At 37.1% G+C, this 15,304-nt stretch overlaps 1 protein-coding gene across 7 annotated transcripts in view; it reads left to right on the top strand.

The window, feature by feature from the left end:
- The window catches only part of Rps6ka3 (ribosomal protein S6 kinase A3), a 110,740-nt gene that overhangs the window by 41,643 nt on the left and 53,793 nt on the right, over window positions 1–15,304 (top strand). For 6 of the 7 annotated variants that reach the window (XM_034484976.2, XM_034484973.3, XM_076918375.1 and 3 more), the window contains one exon: window positions 12,879–12,995. In XM_034484976.2, the coding sequence (XP_034340867.1) occupies window positions 12,879–12,995 (117 nt within the window). Of the gene's footprint in view, window positions 1–4,528; window positions 4,686–12,878; window positions 12,996–15,304 lie in introns of those variants that run through there. The other variant, XM_076918376.1, reaches the window with a different exon arrangement.

Below are 15,304 nucleotides of genomic sequence, written 5' to 3'. Positions count from 1 at the left end.
CCCACTGATGCCCAACAAGGCTATCCTCCACTGCATATACAGCTGGAGCCATGGGTCCCTCCATGTGTGTTCTCAGGCTAGCTGTTTAGACCCTGGGAGCTCTGGTTGGTTGGTATTATTGCTCTCCCCATGGGGCCACAAGCCCCTTCAGCTCCTTCAGTCTTCTCTCTAACTCCTCCATTGGGAACCCCATGATCAGTTCAATGCTTAGCTGTGAGCATCCGCCTCTGAATATGTCAAGCTCTGGCAGAGCCTCTCAGGAGACAGCTCTATTAGGTTCCTGTCAGCATGCACTTCCTAGCATCCACAACTTCCTTTGGGTTTGGTGACTGCACATGGGATGGATCCGCAGGTGGGGCAGTCTCTACAAGCCCCTCTTTCAGTCTCTGCTCCACATATAGCGAGTGACCTTTCTGCTCTAGTGTATTCATCACAAAATCCACTCCTTTTGGTTGAATGGAAAGTGAGTGACTTAACTTAGTGATACTTAAGTATGAATGGTTGACTAAAAAACTATGGCCCCTTTAAATGAATACTTTAAGCTATTTCCTACAGGCGTTACTTGGACCTTAAAAGTATACAGAAAAAGCTATGTACTCAAAGAGGGGTGATAAGGACCTGGGACACTGATGCTGCCTCCTCACTCATCTGGCCCATGGGAAGGACAAGCAGAACATAACATATTTTGCTTTCTTTCCATTGAGACAAAGCCTGCAAAGCACACACTCTTAACACTCCAAGAGTCACTACCATTTAGTTCAAGTCAACTGTCTTTTTGTAGGACTTGTATTCTGTCTTTCATTTAACACCTTAGACCTGTAGCACCTTATAGTAGCAGTTATTGATAGATGTGCACTAAAACTCTTATACTTTGAGGAAAATCTTTAACTACCAAATCCTTCAGTGTCTAAAAAAACTTGGATTACTCTACAAAAATGTATCCTAAAGAAATTAATTGCTGGGCAGTGGTGGCGCACACCTTTAATCCCAGCACTTGGGAGGCAGAGGCAGGCGGATTTCTGAGTTCGAGGCCAGCCTGGCCTACACAGTGAGTTCCAGAACAGCCTGGCTATACAGAGAAACCCTGTCTCAAATATTAGCATACAAATTTGGTTGTGTTTTTTGTTTGTTTGTTTTGGTGTGTGTGTGTGTGTGTGTGTGTGTGTGTGTGTGTGTGTGTTTTAACACAGAGTTTCATGTATCCCAGGCTGGCCTTAAATTTCCTTGAACATCGGACCCTCCTGCCTCCACCTCCATAAGTACTGCAGTTACAGATGTGTGCTCCAATAACTAGTTTATGCATGGCTGATGATTAACCACAGGGCTTCATGTGTGCTAAACAAGCACTCCACCAACTGAGTAGCATCCTTAGTCACAGAAATTGTTTTGTTTTCCAAAAGGATTCATCTGCTATAAGATCGTGAAGATAGTTGATAATTGGGTTTGACTGTGTTCTTGGTTTTTCCTTGGACCCTCTTCTGAGCTTTCTTCCTTCAGAGTTTTGTCAGAGAGTTTAGCAACTTCCTTATTTTTTTTTTAACCTAAATCGTCCACTAGTTCAGTGGTCTTCAACCTGTGGTCGCAACTCCTTTGGGGGTTGAACAGCCCTTTCACAGAGGTCAAATATCAGATCTCCTGCATATCAGATACTATGTTCAGAATTACATTAAGACAATTTTTTCCAAAATACAAGTACAGATCAGTGTTAAAAATCTATTCATATAAGTCATCAAATTAGTAAATCAAAGAAACACTGTGTTTATTATATTAATAGAAAATAAAGACTTTTTATAAAATTGAACATTTAAAAAACTATATCAAAGAGGTTTAAAACTAAATGTGTATGTCTGAGGACTTTAGTGACTATATTCCCAAAGTCAAGATCAAAGTAGCATTTGATATAGCTGACTTTAATCTCCATTGAAGGAGAAATTTAATTTTGTTATATGATTGAAAGCCAGTGAAGAATTTTGGGTAGGACTGTAACCTGTTTTAACTTCTGTTTGGTTTGTGTTTCTGAGTTGTTTGTTGTTTGTTTGTATGTAGCTAGGATATAGTATGAAGCTATGGATAAATAAACAGTTTTTATTTGTGTGTTCCATATTTCTTTTTTGAGATATGGTATCTCTCATTGTATAATCCAAACTGGCCTTGGACTCTAGATCCTCCAGCCTCCTCTCCCCATGTATTGGAATCTTGTACCACTGCACCTGGCTATGATTTGTGCTTAAGCTTTATTCTGCCTGCTGTAAAGATAAAGGACTGCATAGGGAAAAATGGAAGCAGGAAAACAGTATCTTGAGAACTGAGTTCCAGATAAGTGTGAATGTGTATGAAAGGTGGGGATATTAGAAAGATACAGAAAATCAAGTGCCCCACAGTAGATGTGTATTGTAGAATTTTTAGCATCCATTAGTCATGCATTTAAGTTTTCTAATAATAGAAACAGAATCAGCAAACTGTACCTATGGGTCTGTTACCTCTTTTTGTAAACGAAGTTTAATTGAAACACAGCCTCACCTATTCATTCTCCATTGTGTTGGCAGGATAGAAGCCATCTGTTCTACAAAGCTGAAAATGTTTGTTGTCTGGCCTTTTACTGAAAACATGGCCTTGTACTGGGTACATGTAGTGTGGTCCAAATGTGTAATGTGTATGTACAGAACAGAAAACAAAATCTCCACAATCCAATGGGTTTATTTTTCTCTTGGTTCTAGGGATTGAACCATAGACCTTGCACATGGCTATGAAAATGCCATGTCACCGACCTTCACCCCCCAGCACATGGGGGTGGGTGTGGATGAAGTAGGATCAGAAGATCTAGGCCAGTCTGGGCTACATAGGAAGTTGAAGGCCAGCCTGAGATATATGAGACTTTGTTTCAAATGAAAAAGAGTGATTCTTTGTTTGCCTGTTTGAGAAAAGTATCTCTTGAATAATGTAGAGGACTATTCTGAACTCTTTCCATAACTGGTCATGATTAAATATGGTATTTGCTTTAGTGTAGTTTGATGAGGCACCTCACGTTCAGACTGCAATTTTGCATTAGGCGGACTTCCTAACTTTGCTGTCCTGTTGGAGCTTCTTTAAGAAGACTTAAATGATTCATTTTGAGATCCAGGAGAATTCTGCTCTTATGAAAAGCTTCTAAGTGCTTTCTTTACTGAAAAACAGAGTCATCCATTTTTAACTTGAGACAAGTGTGCAGTCATCTGGGTATAATTCAAAGATGTAGTGGAGACATTTATTTTAGTTGATTTCTAATATATTTGGTGGTGTAGCAGTTTTAAAAACTATTCTCCATTTACGTGAAGTCCTTACCATGAAAATTTGATGTAGCAAGAAGCGCTCTGGCTTTTTACTTATCACATAATGGACACTATAATGTATGTTCAATCAATAAATGCTCAGCTGAGCCCCAACTATAGATAGCTCTGTCACCAAGAGATGTGCCTACCTCTGCCACAGTTTCTTCAACTCAACTAGAAAGTTAGTTTATTCTTTTTGTTCTTTCTCCTCCCACTTCCCTTCCACTTTCCCTGTATTGAGGATTGAAGCCTGGCTTTCACACATGCTACACAAAATGATCACTGAGCTATACCCTAAAGCTCACATTCTGGATGTTTTCAGAGTCTTTTGGGGTTTGAAATTTCCATTACTTTTATTAATCTTATAAGCTATGTAGATTAGTACTTGAGCTTTTTCTTAGAGCCACATAGATTAGATCTACATTAGCTCACAGCTCTTATATCTGCTGATCCTTTGGTTATTTTAAGTGCAGTAAAATACCAGTAAAGTGAAGTGAGGAAGAGCGTATATGAAAGCCAGGCTCCACCTTCCTTTTCAGCTTAGTTTATTAGAACTTCATTTTTGCTCTCTAATAAACCCAGAGGATGAACTTTTAATTGAGATTTTTATCAACTGGGAATTGAATTTTAGTTACTAGAGCCACGAAGTCTATAACTTGTTTGCTATTAGATGATTACAATCCATGTAAATTTATTTAAATTCAGTTTACAGTCAAGATGGAAAGAATTCATTCTTCAATTTAAAGTTTGGGTTTTTCTTTTTTGTGTGTAGCCTTTTTTTCTAACCATAGTTATGAAACTCTTCCTTACTGACAGGGAACACCCATGGCATGTCTATATATAGCTTTTGAAGTCATCTTGAGGCCATATCTTGTATATGGGTATAAATATTACAAAGGGTAAATCCCCGCATTTGCATCAGCAGCTTTTATTTTAATAGCAGTGACTAGTTTCACTTGCTTTTAAGACTCAAAGTTAAGAAATACTGCTGTTTCTCGGGATTCTAAAATGGCGTTCATTTTACTGGTTGTAAAAGTTGTTAGGACTGCTGGGAATCTGGAGGAAAAAAAAAAACAACTTCAACAGGATTTGGTTATCAGCAAATCTGTGGCAGTTTCCTGTTCTAGCCTCCCTACCTATCAGCTACACGAAAAGCCTCTGTAGGCAGGTTCCTCCTTTCTTTTACCACAGGAAAACTGTCCAGCCTCTTTTCTAGCATTTTCAGGACCCGCCTGACAGGAAATTTTCTAATTGCCGGAACAGCTGGTAGGAGAAAACTTTGCAGGGGCTTAAGTTTTACCGTCAAGAATTCTTTATCATCAGCATGATTTCGTAGCCATGTTTAAATTTTTGTCTTTCCGTGTTCGCCCTATACAGGTAAGCTTTGTTCAACTTCTTTTTAAAAAATAAAATGTTTTATTCAAAATGAACTATAATTATGCTACTCATTCCATTTTCTAGATTCTTTTAAGGAACTTTTAAAAGTTCAGAATAAGTTTTGTTTGAACTTTTAAAGAAATAAATTTCTATTTACTAAAGTTAGTTGGTTGTATTAGACATTACAGCTCTTCATTTTCGTTATTTTTATATTGAATTATTTGTGCTAGAGAAATTTTACCCTGTTAGTGATAATTTATAATTTTATATAATAAAACAAACTACCTCTCAGAATTAAACTAGTTACGAACAGAATTGCAAACTTAACTAATCTTAGATTATTATTCTGTGAGTAGTATTTTGTTATATAAGAGAGTATTGTTTTAGGTAGTCAAACAGTTAGTCAGGCTTTTGTTGAAACTGGTTCCTATAAAAACTTGAGAGCTTCAAGCAGCTCTACATTTAAGTATCTTGGTGGTTGAGATTCCCAAGTTGCAGGGGACAGCCGGGGGGTGGGGGAAGCCCAGTGTTAAAAAAAGATGGTCTGGAGAACTAGCAATGCTCTTTTAAACATGGAAGACTTGGCTCATGATATTCTCTTAAAGTATTTTGTTAAGTAAAAATAGTGAACTTATTTATTTCATTAGCACATGCAATAAATTAAATCTAATCAAATGCTTTCTATAATAAAATAAATTGTTGTTTCTTAGCATGGCTTGGGTAACCAGCCTCATTGTCTAGATCACATTAAAAACAAAAGTTAAAGAATCCCTTTCAAATAAATATAGCGATATAGGAATCTCTGTAGGAAGTGATTGTTCTACAGTACCTTTAAGGGATAAGCTGTATATATTTCTTTTGTAAGGTCTTTTTATGTTGCACCAAGAAATAAGTCCATAGTTAAACACTTTATATGTTCTTCTACCAAGGAGCATTTAAATACTTTTCTTTGAGCTTTAAAAATGTTTTCTGGCATTCAAAACAATTTGGAAAATACAAATGCCTCAAGAATACATTTCCTGACTCAAGGGAGGGGAGGAAAACGGAAATTATGTATACAAGGTAGGGCATAATGCCAAACATTGAATCATTTTTTAAAATCAGTTCATATTACCCAGTTTGTATTTAGTGCTAGCATGGTACAATATTAGGTTTTTAAGTACTCAAGAAGATGGCATTAACTTTAAGTACTCTTTCTTAATTCTTTTTACATTTTAGGGTCAAGGTTAAGTTTTCCTCTCCTGGCTTAAAAATGATTTTTTTTTGAAACAGAGTTTCCTTCTGTAGCTCTGGAGTCCTGGAACTTGCTTTGTAGATAAGCCTGCCTCTGCATCCCAGTGCTGAGATTAAAAGTTTGACCACCACACCTGGCTTGAAAAGGAAATATTAACCTTTTTCCCATTTTAAGGATGAGCTTTAAAGACTGAGAATGATCCTAACGGCCTTTAATACTAGTACAAGGTGTTCAGTGCCCCTAAGCTATGGGTGACAAAAGTCAGGGAGGTTTAAAAGAATGATAGAGAATTGTGATGTGGATTCGTTGCTAGCTCATTTGGCTATCATAAAATCTTTGCTTACAAATAGACAGAATTTGGAAAATAGCAAAAATAGCATTAGAATTTAGGTGCACAACATAAGGATTTTTTGTAGTGACAAAAGTACTTAATGTATCACTTAAAACATCACACACTAGGGTAGACTTACCAAATAAGACTAGCTGTGATGGTGTACACCTGTAATCCCAGCACTGGTAGGCTCATGTAGGAGGATTGGTTCAAGAGCAAGACTCGCCTAGACTTCAGAATGAGAATTTTTCTCAAGAAAAAAAGTCAAGCTGGGCAGAGGTACCATATGTCTTTAATCCCAGCACTCAGAAGTCAGAGCCACATAATCTCTATGATTTCAAGGCTAGCCAAGGCTATCCAGACTAAACCTTGTCTTAATTTTTTTTTCAATATAAAAGTGGGAAGATAGTCAAGAAAAGCAGAGACATAAGAGTGTAAAATATATAATTCCAAACCCTTCCCAAAGGGAAGTTGCAAAAATAGAGACCCTGAAAAATGATTGGAAGAAAATTATTAAATATTAGAATTCTCCACAGAGATAAAGAATTCATGGATGATAAATGTTATCTAAGTACCTAGTATTCTGAGAAAAATAGGATACTGACTACTTAGTGTAGAGTTTCAAAAAATAAGGACAAAGGAAAATCTTTTTTAAAAAATTTAAAAGGGGTTGGACACTCAAGAGGCAGAGAGAAGTGGTTTTCTGTAAGCTTGAAGCCAGAATGGCCTTTTTATTGAGTTCCAGGCTAGTCAAATTTATATAGTGAGACCCTATCTCCGAAAATGGTAAATAAATAATAAAGGCCAGCAAGATGTCTCAGTAGGTAAGGTGTATAAAGGCTACCAGTACTGGCTTCCTGAGTTCTGTCTCAGAGACCCACATGGTAGAAGTTGTCCTCTGTTCTGCATGTTGTAACACACACACCACAAATAAATGTTAAATACATTTTTAAAGGCCATCTAAGGCTGGAGAGATGGCTCTGTAATTGCGAGTACTGACTGCTCTTCCAGAGGACTCAAGTTTGATTCCCAGCACCCACACATCAGCGTCTAGACATTTATTCCATGGGATTACACATCCTCTTCTGGCTCCATGGGTACCAGGTACCCATGGTACAGACATACATGCAAAGAAAACACTTACACACATAAAATAATTTTTATAAAACCAGCACAGAGAAGTAGACCCACCAAAGTCCCACCCCTAACCAAGAATCTTTGCATAAATCGATACCTGCTAGGAGTGGAAAATCAGTTTTCTCCAGTGGAGTGTCACCAGGCAGGTCCAATGCCTAGGAATAGTTAGCTAACACAAAATAAACTCCATGCTTTTTAAATGTGTACTTTTTGTTTCATTTTGCTGGTTTTTGTCTTGTTGGTGGTTTTTGGTTGTTTGTTTTTCATTTTTAGTTTTGCAATTTTTTTTTTTTTGGAGCAAGAGACAAAATGAAGTTGGGTGAGTAGGGAGGTGAAGAGGAGCTGAAAGAGTTGAGGGAAAGGAAATATAACCAAAATATATTACATGTAGAAAGTGAGTTTTAAAGGTCATCTGCAAAGTTTGACTAGGCTGACGTTACCCATATTGTAAGCAACACAGTTGCTAGAAGGCAGTGGGCAAATGACATCAAATTTCTAAGACAAAATTATTTTCAGCCTGAAATTTGACACTAAGCCAAACTTTACAAATACAAAGACAACATAAAGACAAGCTTTATTCAGTCCAGAAAATTGTCCTTAAGCGGGGCCTATCTATACACTTGTAAGCACTTGTGACTTTAAGACCAACCTGGGTTACATAACAAGATCTTGTCTTCGGAATCTGAAAAATGTTTTCTTTCATATAATCTCTCATAGGAGATTATAGGGGATAATCTTAAAAGAGGGAGACATAAAAAACACAAAATAGTACATTCAGCCAGTGAAGAAGTTCCCTTGGATTGGCTTTGGAATCATTATTAGGGACTCATAATGAAGGAAAATCTATTATACTACCTAGTATGCATTCTCAATGCCAGTGCTGTCATATAGGGATTTAACTTGGTTAGGGCCAGTGCTTGTTAAATTGCAAAACGGAAAACAGAACATTCGTATTCCTCTCAGCATACAAATATACAAGTGTGTTCCTCTACACACACACACATACACACACACACACACACACACACACACACCTTGGCTCAGGATGACTTTGAAGTTCTCCTCATGCCTCAGCCTCTGTAAAGCTCAGCATACCTGCTGCAGAGCACTAAGTTTTCTTAATGGGCTCAACAGTGTAAAAACATAGCTACCAATAGGTGGGGGAAAGTCACAGAAAGAAATGTATGTGCACTATTGACTTTCACAGAGTGAGGAGTTAAGATTATATTCAAAAGCAGGAAAATAAAAGGATTTATGTAAAAGTAATAATTATCAAACAGTAGAAATGAAGGTGTTTAAGAAGGAAGAGATGTAAGGTTAAGAAGGAAGAGATGTAAGGGAGCTTTTATCTTATTTTTAAGACATTAGATGTCTTAAGCTTAATAAATTATCAAAGGAAATGCAAAACTAATTGCTTTTAAAATCTGTGTTAAGCAATGCATGGAGGGCACATGCCTTTAATACCCTGACTAAAAATGCAGAGGCAGGCAGATCTCGAGTTTGGACCAGCCTAATCTATATAGTGAGTTACAGGCCAGACAGGGCTACAAAGGATTCAGACTCATATATAAAGAAATATGAAAACCTAGGTAAGAGTGAAAAGCAAGTTGCTTTTTACTCTAAGCTGTTCTGCCATTATCTGATTTGTTCTCCATGTGCATGTATTACTTTGATTTAGAAATTGAAAATTTAGGGAATAAAGAAATAGATCTGGGTCTAAAGAAATTGGCTCAGGAGTTAAGAGCACTTGCTATTCTTGGTGAGGATTGACTTTGATTCTCAGTACCCACATCAGGTGCCTCTCAACTGCTTGTAACTCCAGATGGAGGAAACTCCAGGAGCACCTACATTCTTTTGCTCATTCACATGCAGAGGTTCACACACATACATATAAAAATCTTTAAAATAGAAAATTAAGTATTTCAGGCTCACAAAAGACTATTGTATAATAAAGAAATAGATTGAAGTCATATTGTAAAGGACCTCAAATGTTAAGGTGAAGCAGTGCATGAATTTGGGGGAACTTGGAGAGGTGTTTGAGCAATCTGGTCATATAGCTGGAGCTGAATGCTTTTCAGAAAATGTATCGAAAAAGATGAACTAGACACAGGCAAGGCGAGGTATTATGCATAACCATACTCATTTCATTTTTCTACATGAAAGAGTAAAAGGTTACTTCTGCATGATACTATTTGCAATGGAAGAAGTAATGCTGAAAGGTCTTCCAAGAACTGTGCTTGATATGTAGTTGGTATTTCAGTATATATTAACTGAAGATTGATCTGCATTTTTAGTGACTTAATTGACCTGAGAGGAAAGGAAGGGTAACCATCAAAGATGAGAATAGTAACTGCTGTCTATTCTGAGATCCATTCCCTGATTGTAGCCTACACTATAACTGTTACCCTAGATCCTGTTTGCTTGCTGCAGTTTGCTAAATACTTATTGGGAGCTGTTCCTCCTTTTTTTTTTTTTTTTTTTTTTTTTTTTTTTTGGTTGCATCCTTGTGAAAGGCATTGTAGTAGGTATTTGTTGTGGACAAATACCTAAAGATGCAAAAATATTGTAATAGAATTAAATCACATCTTGCTTACCCAAGAAAAAGAAATTATAAAAGTGTAGACTATTACAGAATATAGTTCTTTATGGCCATGACTTAAAGACATAAATGATTCTATAGAATTTATAGAAATTAACTGACTACATCCTAGAATCTAACCAGTGAACTTGGCTCCATGAGTCAAGTTTTACACTCCATTATTAGTCTTTAAAAATGCAATGTGATGACACTTTGGGTATAGAGAAGAAAGAGAACTTCTTTTTTGTATGTCCAATTTATGAATTGCTAAGCATACAAATACTGGTACGATGATTATCATTTTGTTGTTAGGGATGTGCTATTGAGTAAGTGAAGCAAGAAATAGATGACTAGTTAAAGCCAAGCATAATGTCTCATGCGTATAAATGGAGAGTTTAGGAGGCTGAGGCAAGTTCAAAGCAAGCTTAAACTGATAGTACTCTTTTTCAAAAGCAAAGACCACAAAGCCTAGGGGCATAAGTCTGTAGGTTCCTTATTCTTATTATTCTTGGGTACAAAACATCCAAGAACATCCACCAGCCTTAGGGTAGTGTCAGAGTATGGGCCTTATTTGGAAGTTAGAAAACTAGAATTTGAGTCCTGAGTCTACAACATCCCAGCTGGCTGTGCTGTTTGACTCTCATTTAATCTCTTTAAACTAGGCTCCAGCGTATTCAAAGCATTTTGCCTTTAAAAGATAGGCTAAATTTCTCATGATTAATGGAGTCAGGGGGTGGGGGCATATGAATCCTGAAATGCTTTTGCCTAATCTGGGAATTTACTCTGTATTATCATCAGCCCTCAAAAGCTTTAATTGAAAACAATCAAGTTTGTCATGAAACGTAAATGTAATATATAAGGTGAAAAAACACCTAATGCCCGTTTGATCCAAGATAAAAATATTTTCCGCATTTTCATCTAGATCTATTTATCACTCCTACATACTCGTTTTTCTTTGAAAAGTTTTTTTTTCTTTTACTTTGGTCATTCTCTTTCTACTTTTCTGACTGTAACTGCTCAGAAAGAGGGTAACACCTAAGAATCAGTTAATGCTTGGTTCAGCTCAAGTACTTGACATAGAGCATTGTCATGAGAATTAAAGGGAATAATGCTGGGAGATTACAAAATACAAGAAAATATTGGGGAAAATGTTATTGTTGCTAGGATTGTAAGACAGTCCAAAATGAGTAAGCTGCCAAGTAGTAGGCCAGCCTATCAACTGCCTCTGCCTTAGAAAGGAAAATGGAAAAGGGTCTATTCCTTTATAGCCTATCCCTGGAGCTTCTTTTTCTTTTTGCTGAACATTTCCAGAAACTACATTAGGGTATCTTCATGTAGTGGGTTTGTTGTTTTGTTATTTTTTTAATAAAACTCTACTTATATTATCAGTATTATTCTTGATTGGTAGTTTATTGGTTGATTGATTTTTATGGTACTGGGCTTGAACTTGGGGCCTTCCTCATGTTAAGCAAGTGTTTTCCCACTGAGCTTATTGCCAGCCTTTTAAGGGTATATGAGAAAATGCTGATGGAAATGTTTGAATTAAAATATTATAATCCTAAAAATAATGAGGCCAGGTATAGTGGCACATGCCTCTAATCTTAGTGCTCTGGGGCCTGAGGATCAGTAGGATCATGATTTTGAGTCTAGACTGGATTACATATTGGGACCCTAGCTCCAAAAACAAAAGAATTTGTGTAACGCTTTTAGATTCTGCTAGTACTTATACATCTAGAAGAAGGTGTATTTATAGTCAATAGAATAGAAATGACAATATTTATTTAACAGACTTGTTCTTCTGGTTTTCTTAATTTTTGTTGCTGTTTTTGTCTATAACACACAGTATTGTCTTGATTCATTTGTTCATCTTATACAAATAGGCAATTGAAATTCAATGTACATGTTATATATTTTCTAGTATCCACATTGGGCTTTGGAGATCCTTTTTAAAACTGAATGTGGTGGACTGGAGAGATGGCTCAGAGGTTGGGAGCACTGACTGCTCTGCCAGAGATCCTGAGTTCAATTCCCAGCAACCACATGGTGGCTCACAACCATCTGTAATGAGATCTGATGCCCTCTTCTGGTGTGTCTGACAGATACAGTGTACTCATATACATTAAATAAATAAATCTTTTTTAAAAAAAAAAACTGAATGTGGTATTGCCTTCCTGTAATTCCAGCACTGGAACACCTAAGGCAAAGGGATTGCCTACAAATAGGAGGCCAGCCTGATCTACATAAGATACTATCTCAAAATATCCTTCCTACCTAGGCCCAAAGAGTTTTCAGTTTTTTTTTTTTAAACAGTCATCTCCACCCCCATGTTTAATCCATATATCCAGATGTTAAACCTTTTTCGGACCATAGTTAATAGCCCTTTCTCCCCTTTGAGAACAGGAAATAACAGGTATTTCAAACCTAAAACTTCACTCTACCTTTCCCACTTCTCTTTAGTATGCTTTCTTAGACAGCTGTCTGAAGGATAGAACTATGTTTACCCCAGAACAGTTTTTAGTCCTTCTCCCCAACAAACGTGTCTTTAATATATGGCATTTGTTCCACCTGATACAGTCATACGCCAGACACAGTATGGTACTCTAATCTGGTATTCTCAGAATGTTCTCACACACTTTTGTTCAAAACTATCCTAATTATCTCCAATAGAAAGAATGAAGACTTGCAAATAATTAGTGCTAATATCATATAAAAGCTGATATGGCCTAATATTCTCTAACATTTAACTTGAAAGTATAATTACTTGTATATTTTCTATTTATTTGATAAGTCAGCAAAGAATAATTTTGTGTATTAATTCGAGAGAATCGGATATGCTATATTAAGTTAAGATTATTTGGTTCCTAATGAGAGTCATTCTGGCTAACAGTGTGTTGTCTGTATTTACCTTAACAGGAAGAAGGCAGTATCAAAGAGATTGCAATCACACATCATGTGAAGGAAGGACATGAAAAGGCAGATCCTTCCCAGTTTGAGCTTTTAAAAGTATTAGGGCAGGGATCATTTGGAAAGGTAAGTCATAGTTGTGTGCTATAAACAAAGTTTATAGAAATTCCATAAAAATAGAAAGTAGAACACTAAATCACACAAGGCTAGAAATATAAGGAGACTAGATAATGGGTACCAACATTACATACATAGAAGAAATGGGATCTAATGTTCTATCACACAGCAGTATGACTATAGCTAACAACAATTCATTACATATATATTTTTTTTTATATTTTTTATTAGAAGAGAAGTTTGGAGCTTCTCAGCACAAAAAGTTAACAGTTTGAGAGCATAAGATCTTACTATGTAGCCTAGGCAGGTCTTGAACATACAATCTTCCTGCTTCAGCCTCCCAAGTCCTAGGGATTATAGGCATGTACCATGACTCAGATATGATCATTATACATTGCATAGATTTATCAAATTGCTACGTTAGTTATGCCCTATAAGTAGTTATGTATCCATTAAAATATATAAGATGGGGCTGGAGAGATGATTCAGTCATTAAGAATGTTTGCTGTTCCTTCAGAAGACCAGGTTTGGGTTCCCAGCACACTCATTGGGCAGCTCATAATTACCTGTAACTCCAGCTAGCTTCAAGTGCTCAGACTCCCTCTTCTGTCCTCTATGGAGATGTTGACAGCTTTAGATGTAGATAAATATAAATGAAAAATTAAAAAAAAATTATAAATAACAAGTGTGTGTGTGTGTGTGTGTGTGTGTGTGTGTGTGTGTGTGTGTGTGTCCTAAAGAAAGAGATAGCTCAGAAGATTTAGATTAAAAAGTTACAAGGGTTATTTCCTGCCATCTACTCCTCTTGGGTGTATTTGCTTCTTTTTGTTTGGTGTACTATCAAGCTGCTAGTGTATGCTCTCTCCAGTTTCTTTTGGAGGCACTTAGAGCTATGAGTTTTCCTCTTAGTACTGCTTTCATTGTGTCAGATTTAAAAGAAGTTAATGTCTTGGGTTTGTAATCCTAGCAACTAGGAGGATGAAACAGGATGATTGGCATGTGTTTGAAGCCAGCCTAGGTTATATAGTGAATCCAAGGCCAACTTAGACTAGAATGAGAACTTTTCTCAAAAAAGAGAAGATTTCTAGAATTTGTGGATATTTTATCACATTAGAAAACAAATATTTGCCGGGCTGTGGTGGCACACGCCTTTAATCCCAGCACTTGGGAGGCAGAGGGAGGCAGAGGCAGGCGGATTTCTGAGTTCAAGGCCAGCCTGGTCTACAGAGTGAGTTCCAGGATAGCCAGGGCTACACAGAGAAACCCTGTCTCGAAAAACCAAAAACAAGAAAAGGAAGGAAGGGAGGGAGGGAGGGAGGGAGGGAGGGAGGGAGGAAGGAAGGAAGGAAGGAAGGAAGGAAGGAAGGAAGGGAGAAAAAACAAATATTTTATGAAATGCCACCAGTCTTTTTACCAGCAACATTTTTTATATATTTTTACTAAGTATGAAAAGATGAATAGAATTACTCAGAACTGCATTAGAAACCTTAGTAAACTGGTGATATTCAGACTCCTTTTATCTTTAAGGTTGTCCTTTCTTGTCACCCTGCTGGAATAGGTGTATGGACAGGCTGGTTTGGGTTTTGTTTTGCTGTAATTGGAGGTTGAGCTTAGGGCTTCGGGGCATGATGAGCAAGCACATTATTGCTAAACTGCATTCCCAGCTCTCTTAGTTTTTAAATAATTAAAAATCACAAGCTATTCCCTTTATACAGTCTCCTCTTTTTGTTTTTATTGTTGCAATGATTTTTCTAAGACAGTCTCTCTCTAGTCCACACTAGCTAGCCTTGAATTCCCAACGGTGCTCCTGCCTCCACTTCCCAAGATGCTACCATTTGATTTTTCTAGACAGTTTCAGTGGGGGGAAAAGATATTCTGAGATTGCACACAACTTTGACAGTGCAGTCCTTCCTTACTGTAGCCACCCAGCGGCCACAGACAAACTGGGTTCACCTGAAAGGAGGGCTGGAAATGAAAAAGACTGAGAGGAGAGAGAAACATGGAGCCAAGAGGAAGTTCTCTGATCAAGGCTCAAAGTTTAATATTCAGCTCTTTCAGTTCTTGTATATATAGGGAAAGCTCCACCTAACCCATCCTTTGTTTCAGTCAGATTATGTTGCGGATTATGTCAAGGTCATCAGGCAGTCTATTCTTCTAAGTAGGAATTGTGGCCAGGGTGGATGACGCCATCTAGGTCACAAGGTCTTTCTGGCCTGCTCAAGGCCGGGGAAGGGCACACCTTAACACCTCTGTCTTAAAAAATGTTGGAAAACCTAAAAAAAAAAAAAACTCTAAAAAGCTAGGGCTACACAGAGAAA

Source organism: Arvicanthis niloticus, chromosome X (assembly GCF_011762505.2).
Source record: "Arvicanthis niloticus isolate mArvNil1 chromosome X, mArvNil1.pat.X, whole genome shotgun sequence".
Taxonomy (NCBI): Eukaryota; Metazoa; Chordata; class Mammalia; order Rodentia; family Muridae; genus Arvicanthis; species Arvicanthis niloticus.
Note: the sequence above shows the minus strand (reverse complement) of the source record. Positions and strands in the feature narration are given on the sequence as shown.